General features: G+C 58.8%; 1 protein-coding gene across 2 annotated transcripts; it reads right to left on the reverse strand.

The window, feature by feature from the left end:
* Positions 1-401: 401 nt before the first annotated feature.
* Positions 402-10,469, reverse strand: UNC93B1 (unc-93 homolog B1, TLR signaling regulator). 2 transcript variants are annotated; one of them, NM_001193147.1, is made up of 11 exons: positions 10,341-10,455; positions 10,044-10,185; positions 9,306-9,459; positions 6,461-6,622; positions 6,119-6,251; positions 5,684-5,777; positions 5,012-5,136; positions 4,378-4,560; positions 3,281-3,554; positions 2,041-2,159; positions 402-1,179 (listed from the first exon to the last, which is right to left on the reverse strand). In NM_001193147.1, exons 1-11 carry the CDS (start codon positions 10,434-10,436, stop codon positions 844-846), a joined length of 1,818 nt encoding a protein of 605 aa, NP_001180076.1. In that variant the 5' UTR covers positions 10,437-10,455; the 3' UTR covers positions 402-843. The 2 variants fall into 2 exon arrangements, with proteins under 2 accessions (NP_001180076.1, XP_024842817.1); XM_024987049.2 differs by having other exon boundaries at positions 407-1,136; positions 10,341-10,469.
* Between the last annotated feature and the right edge of the window lie 363 nt (positions 10,470-10,832).

Genomic DNA, 10,832 nt, shown 5'->3' on the forward strand with positions numbered 1-10,832 from the left:
ACCTGTGGGCAGAAGCGGCCCAAGGGGTAAGGAAAGGATGGGGGTGGAACAGGAGGGCTGGGTATGCTAGAGGAGGGGGCAGAGGGACCTGGGCTGTGGGACTCCATCCTCTCCTCTAGCCCAACGTGGGGCTTGCTGCCCCCATCACACTCCCCTGAGGTCCCTACTGACGACCCCCAGGCGCCTCTTTGTCCTGAGTGGGTGGGGTGGAACTGGCAAAAGCCGGCGGCTGTGGGCAGAGGCGGTACCTCCAGGAGCGGGAACAGCCTGGTGAGCAGGGCTTAGGGGACCCTCCCTCCCCAATCTCAGTTCAAGGCAGGCGACCCCAATGCCCCAGTCGGCTGGGTCACCCGGCCACACACGCCGGGCCATCTCCGCTCACCCACGACACGCTTCCCAATCAGGATAATACAAAAATCTCTTTATTGCCCATTTTCTTAAAATCATCGTACACCTCGGCGGACCGTGGGGAAGGATGTGCAAAGCAGGCGACACATCGATCAGCCCAGTTCTGGAGCCGGGAGCTGGGGCGGGACTGCGGGGTCCCTGCCCCGGGGCTGGGGCCGGGGAGTGGGTCGTGGAGAGCGGCCCCTAAGGTCGGAGGATGGTTTCCGCTGTGCGGTCTCTTGAACCCTGGGCCTGGCGGAGGGGTCTCGAGGACCCAGTCCGCCTTGGAAGAGGCTGCGGGGAGGATCCCAAGCTCCAGGTGGCCAGGCTCTGGGAGGGGCGTTCCTGAACCCGGGGCGGGGCAAGCAGAGGGTCCTTCCGGAAATTGGCGCGCGGAATCAGAGGGACCCCGACCTGAGACGCGTTAAACCTAGGCCGGAGATCACGCTTGGCCCTTCACTGCTCCTCCGGCCCATCGCCTCCCTGAGCCTGTTCGTAGGGACAGGGCCGGCGATAGAGAATGGCTGGTTCCGGGCCGGGTCGTGGCCACGCGGGCGGCACCTCCTCCTCCGCGCAGTCCCCCCGGCCGCCACCTCCGCAGCCGCTGCGCTCGCCCTCCGCTTCGCTCTCGTCGGAGTTGTCCTCCTCCAGGTAGCGGTAGCCGCGCACTTTGTGTTGGGGCCGCGGGATGCGGGGCTGGCGTGGGACCACGCCTCGCCGCAGCTTCTGCTCCATCCACAGGTACGAGGCTGCGGACGCCACCAGCGTCACCAGCAGTACCGTCAGCTTAGCCTGGGCCAACAGGGGTTAAATGCAGGGGACCCGCGGCCGCCGGCCCCGCCCCTCGCCCGGATAGGCACGCCGCAGCTCCTCGGCTGCCCTTCCCTCCTCCTGGGGGCCAGCCAAGCTCTGGGTACCGTCCTGCCGGCAAGGCCCAAACCCCAGCTCTGTCCCTTATGGCCACCCTACTTCTCAGGGCCTCGGTTTCCCTTCCTGTAATGATAATCCTTTTGCCTCCCGAGGTAGTACAGAGTTTGACTGTAACAGGCAGTCAGAAATAATTTTACATTATAAGGCAGTACATTCACACATATTCACAGGCATACTCCCTGCTATTCTCTATTCTGTCATTAAAAAAAAAAAGTTGGCCAGGGATTTCCCTGATAGTCCAGTGGCTAAGACTCTGTGCTCCCAATGCAAGGGGCCCAGGTTCAATCCCTGGCCAGGGAACTAGATCTCACATGCTCCAACTAAGATCCTGTGTGCTGTAACTAAGACCCAGTGCAGCCAAATAAGTATTTTTTTAAATTGTTTTTAAAGTTGGCCAGGACCCTTGAGGGTCAAGAAGGGAGAGGGACCTTCAGCATCCAGCTCAGAGCCCAACATCTAGTGAACAGGTGACCAAACAACCCACCAGGCAGCTGGGATGTGCCCACAAGGAGAGGGCAAACTATGAACCCTTTCAGACACGGGTAAACTGAGGCTGGCAGGAGGTGCAGTAAGTAACAAACCAGTGATGGGTGTGGGGCCAACCAGTGGGCTTTGCCCAGGGCCTAGCCCTTGGACCCAGAATGCCTTTCAGGGTCTGTGAGGCCAGGGTGGGCACTCAAAAGTATCTGTTGTCTAGGGGGGTCGAGTAGGGATGGCCCTTACCTTCATGGGCAGGCTTGAGCCCAAGTAGACGGTGAAGATGGCCACAGCCTGCCACCAGTGATAGATGGTGAAGATGAAGTCTTGCCTCTCCTTGTCCTCATACAGGATTCCCAGGAGTGCTGCAGACAGGGCAGGGCAGAGAGGGGAGAGGGGCCAGGTGGGGCCCAGAGCTGCGGATCTCCTTCTGGGGATCCCCAGATGCCCTGTGCTGGTCCTAACCCTTGGCAAGAGCGCTTAGAAAGCTGTTGTAAACCGGTCCTGGCTTGCCCCCTAGTGGTTCGTTGTTGTTCAGTCGCTCAGTCGGCTCCAACTCTGCGATCCCATGGACTGCAGCACTCCAGGCTTCCCTGTCCTTCACTATCTTCCGGAGTTTGCTGAAACTCATGTCCATTGAGCCAGTGATGCTAACTAACCATTTCATCCTCTGTTGACCCCTTTTCCTTTTGCCTTCAATCTTTCCAAGCATCAGGGACTTTTCCGGTGAGCCCCCTAATGGACACATCCTGGTTATTTTTCTGGGATGCAATGGACCTGCTCTGGGGCACAGACCTTGATATGTTTCCAATGTTCTGGAAACTATGCCAAGGTGGACCCTGCCTCCTAGTATGAAATAAGGCCTCCCCAGTGTTTTTTTTACATGGTCCCTAAGAGGTGTCCAATACTTTGGCCACCTGATGCGAAGAACTGACTCATTGGAAAAGATCCTGATGCTGGGAAAGATTGAAGGTGGGAGGAGAAGGGGATGACAGAGGATGAGATGGTTGGATGGCATCACCAACTCAATGGACATGAGTTTGAGTAAACTCCGGGAGTTGGTGATGGACAGGGAAGCCTGGAGTGCTGTAGTTCATGGAGTTACAGAGTCAGACACGACTGAGCAACTGAACTGAACTGAACTGAAGAGGTGTCCATAGAGCCCCATACTCAGCTCATGGAACCACACAATGTCACCCTGAATCCCATGCCTGCCCTGGAAATCGACAGGATGTCCATGCACGTGACTCAATACCTGCTTTGAGGGTGTCCACAGCCCCCATCTGTTCCTGCAGTGTCCATGGACTTCCCCCCCCCCAACATAGGGATCCCCACCTGCCCTCAGCAAGTGCACAGGCCCCATGACAGCCCTCCAGGGTGTCCATCGCCCCTAAGTTTGTCCCTTGGATGTCTGTGCTTCCCACAACTGCCCCGAGGAGCCCCTGGATCCCCTGTCCAGCTACCCAGAGCCCACAGCTATACTCACTGCTGATCCCAGTCTTGTTGAGGGCACTGCCCACACCCCAGAGCACGGCTACTGTGTAGAGGATCCAGATGTGCTGCAGGGTCCGGGGCTTGGGAGCCCAGAAGAAGAGGCTGAGAGTGAGCAGCAGGTGCAGTCCAGCCCCCGCCACCAGGGGCACCGGGCGTGGCAGCCACAGCCCCAGCAGGCCCAGGGCCGAGGAGGCCGAGGCGCCCAGGCTATAAGCCACGAGGAGGTATGCCAGGCGTTCCAGCCCCACCGAGCACACGCCGTAGCCCTAGGGGGAAAGGGGTGAGGTTGGTGGTCAGCTGGCCCAGGCTCTTTGACTCACATTACGCCACATCCTACCCTCTCAACGGCCACCACAGGGCCAACTTCCTCCAAAGCTCTTGGGAAGATTCCTTAGTGACAGACCATGAGAAAATGCTTGGACAGTGGCCCCGGACACCAAGGTTGGAACCCACGTGGAACCAAACACTTTCTGAGCATGGTTCTGTCTCAACTGGAAGTGAGTCATTAGACACTTCACAAATGAGGAAGCAGCCTGGGAGAGGTGAAAGTAACTTTCCCAAGGTACACGGGGATTGAGGGAGAGAGGCAAAAGGAGAGGGGGGGAAATATCTGGGCCTACAATTGTCCCTCGGTGTCTTCAGGGGGTTGGTCCAGGACTCTGCAGACACCCTCTGTGGATGCTTAAATCCCTTCTATAAAATGGGGCAGTGCTGTGGGCCCTCTGGATTTGTGAATGCGGAGGGCCAACTGTGTTTTTATTACACATACTTATAAATTCGAAATTTGAAAAGACCCTGATGCTGGGAAAGATTGAAGGCAGGAGGAGAAGGGGACGACAGCGGATGAAATGGTTGGATGGCATCACCGACTCAATGGACATGAGTTTGGGTAAACTCCAGGAGTTGGCGATGGACAGGGAGGCCTGGCGTGCTGCAGTCCATGGGGTCACAAAGAGCGGACACGGCTGAGCAACTGAACTGAACTGAACTGATAAATTCGAAACCTATTTGTTGTTGTTTATCCGAAACTCAAATTTAACGGGATGTCGTGGACTTTATCTGGCTTTACCCTCTGCAGGCTGCACTTACCAGCGCGAGACCAGTGCAGGCAAAGAGCACCTCGAAGCCGCTGTAGATGAAAAAGGGCACGAGGTGGCGCAGGCGGAAGTCGCGCACGTGCTTGAAGGGCAGCTGGAAGATGTTGCCCCAGCCCACGCTGCGCAGGTCGATCTCCTCCGTGGGCCGGTATGCGGCTCCGCACAGGCCCAGCACCTGCGGGCCAGGAGGTGAGGGAGGGGGCGGGCCGCCGGGAGCCTTGGCTCCGCCCCTTGAACTCGGCCCCGCCCCTCAGCCCAGCCCCGCCCCCGGCAAATCCCAGGACCCGCCTTCTGGCCCCGCCCCCAGGTTGAAGCCACACCTCGGACCCTCGCCCCGCCCCCCATTCCCCCCACCTCTGGTTCCGCCCGGTGTCACAACCAGTCCTCCAGGACCCTGTCTCCAGCTCGACCCCGGATCTGGCCTGGACCCTCTCTCACTGGCCTCTGGCATTCCAACTCCTCTCTCAGTCCACAGGCATCGGCCACGCCTCCGAGCCTCAAGCCCAGCGCATAGGCTCAGGTCCCCTCCCGAGGACTTAGCCCTGACTCCAGACCAGACGAAGCCGCCTCTCTCCCCGCCAAGGGCCCCAGACCTGACCCTGCCACACCCCCACCCCGGGCCGCACCAGCAGCATGGCCAGGAAGGCCACCGCCATGAGCACGCTCTCCACCACAATGAGGTTTCGGCTCCGCGGTAGCGTTCGCAGAACCGTCTTGTTGAAGCCGAGGAGGATGCCCTGGCTGTTAGTGCCTGAGAAAGGGGAAGGGGGCGGGGGGGGGGGGGGGGGCGGGCGATGCATCGTGAGGCAGGGAGCAGGGCACACTGGCAACTCAGCCATAAAGAAATGAGACCAAGCAGATGGGTGAGGGGAGGGTTAGAGGGGTGGCTGAGGATCCGTGCCTGCAAAGGCAGGGTTCCTTGGGAAAGCCCTTTGGAGGTGAGGGCCAAGGGGGCTGAAAGTACCTCTCCCCAGGTTGCCAGCCCACCTCCCACCTCCATACATCTCCCTGCATTGAGGGTATACTTGATCCTGAGATTCCACAGGCAGCCTCAGCCCAGATGGACCTCCTCTAGGCAGCCTTCCCGGATGCACCCTACCCTGACCCCAGGTTGAGTCAGATGTCCTAAGAACAAGGCCCTTTGCTTTTCCCAATCACCAGAGCTGTGATGGCAGGCTCTCAGCTCTGGTTCCTGTGAGCAAGGGCATCCTTTCTGCCCTTGAGGGCCCAGTGTCTGCCGGGTGACTCAGCAGGGGAGGCAAGCAGACCTTAGGGAACCCACCCCCCTGAGCACTAACCACAGTTCTGCACGTTGAACAGCGTGTGGTTCAGGTCATAAAGGTAGTGGTTCAGGAAGTAGATCATGGGCAGCTGGGCGCAGGCGAAGCTCAGCTGTGGGCAGGAGAGTGGTGTGGGTCAGGTGCGGGGCATGGAACCAGGTGGAGAGGACAGGCACCGTCTGGGAGGGGTCTGAGCACAGTCTTGGGAGGACAGGGGCCCTCCCATCTCTGGGGGGCAGTCCAATGGTGGGGGTGCCCAATGCAGGAGGACTTCCTCCTCGTCAGCACCATGGACAGTGAGGTGATGAGGTCTCTGTCACTAGAGGTAAGCAAGCAAGGGTTGGCCTAAGAAAGGGCTGTGGACTAGAGGGCTGGAAAGACTGGGATGGGCTGCAATATGTGATTCTGGGCCTGTAATAGCCTGCCTCCAGGGTCCCCATGCATGGCACTCACGTGGAAGAAGCTGTAGAAGATGGCTTGGAAGACCAGGAGGTAGGGTGCATGGGAGCCCCGTGGTGGGCGCTGCTGGGGGCCCTGCTCATCCTGCTCCTTGTAGTGGGAGTACTCGTAGTATTTCTGGGCCATCCTGGACCACAAAGGAGAGAAGGCTCTCCCCCGCCCTACGTCAGCCAGCCGGGTAGCACCCAGGCATATGTGCTACCCGGCCTGTGTCCCACCAATGGGGAAACTGAGGCCCAGAGGGCAAATAAGGCTGGCCTAAGGTCCCCCAGCTGAGGTGGACAATACAACTCTGTTGGGTCCCCGGTCTTCTACCCTGCTGTCCACCAGACTCACCTGGTGATGTAGTTGCCCATGGAGGCCCAAAGAGGCACAATGGCCATGCCCAGGGCCACAGCTGAGGGCACAAGCGTGTAGTAGCGCTCCCAGTAGTTGGTGGAGACGAAGAGGGCGTAGATGCCCACAGCCAGGAACATCATCCACTTGGTGCCAAAGAACCTGCAAGTGGGAGGAAGGATGCTGGCACCACAGGCTACCCAGAGGGCCTCAGCCCAAAACCACAGGGCCACAACTCTGGGTCTCAGCTCCTGAGGCTGGCTGAGGTGGGGAGAGACCCCTGGCCTTGGAATCGAGGGACCTGAACTAGAGTCTCAGAGATACGGACTTGCTGGTGGCCTCAGGTGAGCCACTGTAACCACACAGATGTAATGTGCGCCGTACCCCAGCTGCAAGCTTCTCATGGCCACTGCAGGGATGGAGGAGATAAAGCAGGGAGAGGGTATCAGGAGACAGTGGCCCTTGGACACAAGAAGCCCTCATCTGTGTTCTGGGCTGACTACCGAGGCCCCTCCTCCACCCACATGCAGGACCCAAGCGAATGTCCGAGGAACTTGTCCCAGGAAACTGGGTGGAGGAAACTGAGGACCACGGAGAGAGCCCTGGCGCCCCATCCCCTCTGCACTTTGCCCTTTCAGTCCAGCGTGGTCAGTTGGGAAGTTTCCTCTTCACTGGCTCCTAGAACATCAGCCTCACTGGCTCTTGGAAAATGTCACATCATATTAGGAAGGGGTTGACGAAGGACAGGACAAGGGCCCACTCAGGGCGCGGAGGCTGATCAGGTTAGACACCACCCTTCTGATCCCGGGATTAGCTTTGTTTTGGTTTTTGTTTGTTTGTTTTGAGTATTTGTGCTCATTATTTCCTTTATCTGAGTTTCCAGCAAGCTCAAAGTTCAGTGACTCTGATTTTCTGATACAATTGCTTTCTCTTCTACAACAGGGTCTTCCTGGCTCTTTTTTTTTTTTTTAATTGGAGTATACTTGCTTGTGAAGAGATTAAGAAGAGGTGGCAAGAATACACAGAACTATACAAAAAAGGTCTTAATGACCTAGATAACCATGATAGGGTGGTCACACACCTAGGATCAAACTAGTCCATCCTAAAGGAAATCCACCCTGAATATTCATTGAAAGGACTGATGCTGAAGCTGAAGCTCCAATACTTTTGGCCACCTGATGCGAAAAAGTCGACTCATTGGAAAAGATCCTGATCCTGGGAAACATTGAGGGCAGGAGGAGAAGGGGATGACAGAGGATGAGGTGGTTGGATGGCATCGCTGACCCAATGGACAGGAGTTTGAGTAAGCTTGGAGTTGGTGATGGTCAGGGAGGCCTGGCATGCTGCAGTCCACAGGGTCACAAAGAATCGGACACAACTGAGCGACTGCACTGAACTGAACTGCCATCTAATAAATAGGCAGGCTGCTGCTGCTCCTGCTAAGTCGCTTCAGTCGTGTCAGACTCTATACGACCCCATAGATGGCAGCCCACCAGGCTCCCCAGTCTCTGGGATTCTCCAGGCAAGAACACTGGAGTGGGTTGCCATTTCCTCTCTAATGCATGGAATTGAAAAGTGAAAGTGAAGTCGCTCAGTCGTGTCCTACTCTTAGCGACCCCATGGACTGCAGCCCACCAGGCTCCTCTGTCTGTGGGATTTTCCAGGCAAGAGTACTGGAGTGGGGTGCCATTCTCCTCTAATCTATTTGGGGAAGGGCACCGAAACTGCACTATACATTCTGAAACTGAAAAAAAGTAAAAATACTAACACTCATTGCTGATGAGGCTGTGATTTTAAAAATGACAGTCAGTGCTCAGGCAGGTGGCACAGTCCTTTGGAAAGTCCACCTGGGAGTATGGGGGTAGGGAAAGCATGGGGGTTCCGAGTCACTCTGCCTGGGTTCAGACTTTCAGTCTGCACTTCTGCCTGTGGGAATGGGTTCAATCTCTTGGTCTCCCTGTGTCTAAGATTAGAGCATCCACCTTGGCTTGTAGGGAATGCAATATGCTTATAAAGTGCCCAGCACAAAGGAAATGAAAGGAGGTTCCTGTGAATAATAGCGATAGGTTTCAAGAGCCATAAAGCCTTTTATATGCTTCTGACCTAGTCAGGGCAGTTCTGAACGTTTATCCTAGGAGGTTTTCTTCCTTCCTTCCTTCCTTTCTTTCTCAGCCTCTCTCTCTCCCTCACCACCTCTCTCTTTTTAGTTTTAAGACAAGGAAACAGTCCAGGAGCTGGGGTGGGGCGGGGGTTGCTTTTGTTTTGGAAAGACAGGGGAACAGATCCAGTGTATGCACTGATCTCTGGGTCCCATCTGAACACAGACCTACCACTTGGTGGTTAGGTTCTGGTGGAGGGCCCGGAGACGGCCCTGGATGCCAGTAAGGCGCAGGTCTGGAGTAGACGCCCCCAGGGCACCTGCCCAACCATGCCCTTTGCAGTGAGCGATGTCCTTCAACACTGCCACCCTGATGGGTCCTGGGGTGCGTCCCTGGGCTTTGCTAGCTGATCAGATTCTTTCCAGAAACGCCACAGCCCTGACCTCATAAGGTCATTGTGGCCCCAGGCCACAAAGCAGGGCACAAGAATGATGCCACGTGGGGTACGGGCAAGCTGAGGGAAGGAGCCAGAGCGAATTCCTGTTGCTTGAGACCCACGGTGTCCCAGGGCAAAGCTCCTGTTTCTTCCCCAAACCTGGGTTTCACTCCTTCTCCAGGTCAGCAAGGCCTCTCCCCACCCCCCAGGAACACCAGGGCAGCTGGAGACCCCGGTGTCCAACAGCCCTTGCACCCCTTCAAGGTCGGAGTGGGGGCAGCCGGGCCCTGGCAGGGACGCCACGGTGCACCTGATGAGCACGGGCGTGTAGAGCAGGGCGGCGATGGGCGTCACGTTGATACCCATCAGCATCTTGCTGTCGATGTCGGGCAGCCCCATGTTGCCGTACTTCACCTCACGGTAGGTCTCATCATAGTGCAGGATCAGCTGCATCTGCAGGAGGCCTGGGGGGGCAGGGAGCGGGCATGTAGGGGGCCGCCTGGCTCTGGGGGAAACCAAGCAGAGGCGGGAACGCAAAGCCGGGCAGGGAGCTCCAGGCACCAAAGGGATCACTAACTCCAATGCCCAGGACAGCGGGGTGGCCCAGACTGGACGAGCGTGCCACTGCCAGTGGCAACGATGGTAACTTGACTCTAGATCCCCTCCCCTGCGTCGCTTTGCAGGACTTTCGGACCCCAGCGCCCCCATGCCCTGCCGCCCCCCCACTCAGGATGGCAGCAGACCCGCCCAGGGCTCCCAGCCCGCCGCCCACACACTCTCGAGGGCAGAGGCTGTCCCCGCCCCGCCGCCCGGGGACGCACCCACTGAGGGGGCGCCGCAGCTGCATCTGCGAGGGCGCAGATTGAGAAGTGAAAGAGGAAGGGAGGCCGAGGTTTCTCTTTCCGTGAGAAACCTCAGGTCCGCAGACGGAGCCGGAGGAGGGGAGGTGGGGGGAGCCTTGGGTCCCTGCGCGGAGCCCGCGGGCCGTGCCTCCTCGCCGGGCCCGGGGCCCAGCACGCCGCAGCGGGGCGCGCCGCCGGCCACCTACCCAGGTAGACGCCGTAGGTGAGCATGCCGCCCGCGCTGGCCGCCAGCACGTTCTTGAGTACGCCGAGCCGCTTGCGGCGGTAGTAGCGGCGCTCCTCCTCCTCCTCGTTGTAGTTGGGGTACGCGCCCACCAGCTCGTCCAGCTGCGGGGCACCACGGCCGCTCGCAAAGGCGCATCCCGGCCGCTCCCGCGTCCAGCCCCGCCGCCCCCGGCTCCCGGGGCTGCATCCCACTCCCGCCGGGGAGTCCCAGGTCCTCCCGGTGCCCGCGCCCCGACGCCATCCGCGTCCCCGCTCACCGGGGCCTCGGGCCCGTCGGGAACCCCGAGCCGGTCCTCATCGCCCTGCGGCCCCGCGGCCCCCGCCACCGGGTAGAGCGGCGGCTCCGCCTCCATGGCCCGACCCGAGGGAGGACTCGCCCGGGAGTCAGGCAAGGGGCCGGCACTTCCTCTCGGCGCCGGGACCTGCCGCGCCCCGCCCCCGGGCCACCTCCTGCCCTAGGGGAGGCCCTGCGCGGCTGGAGGCGTGCCCGGCAAGGGTGTGTGTGTGTGTGTGTGTGTGTGTGTCTGTATGTGTCTGTGTGTCTGCGTGTCCGTTGTGTCTATTTCTATGTTTCTGTGCGTGTCTATGTGTGTAGGGGAGCACTCACGTGTCCCTCAGTGGCCTCAGGGATGGGAGGTGATAGTTCGAATCCCCACTCTGCCACTTCCCTGTGTTGTGACTCTGGAGATTAACTCCACTTCTCTGTGACTCTCTGTTTTCTCACCTGTAAACCAGGGATTAAAAAGCAG

Source organism: Bos taurus, chromosome 29 (assembly GCF_002263795.3).
Source record: "Bos taurus isolate L1 Dominette 01449 registration number 42190680 breed Hereford chromosome 29, ARS-UCD2.0, whole genome shotgun sequence".
NCBI lineage: Eukaryota > Metazoa > Chordata > Mammalia > Artiodactyla > Bovidae > Bos > Bos taurus.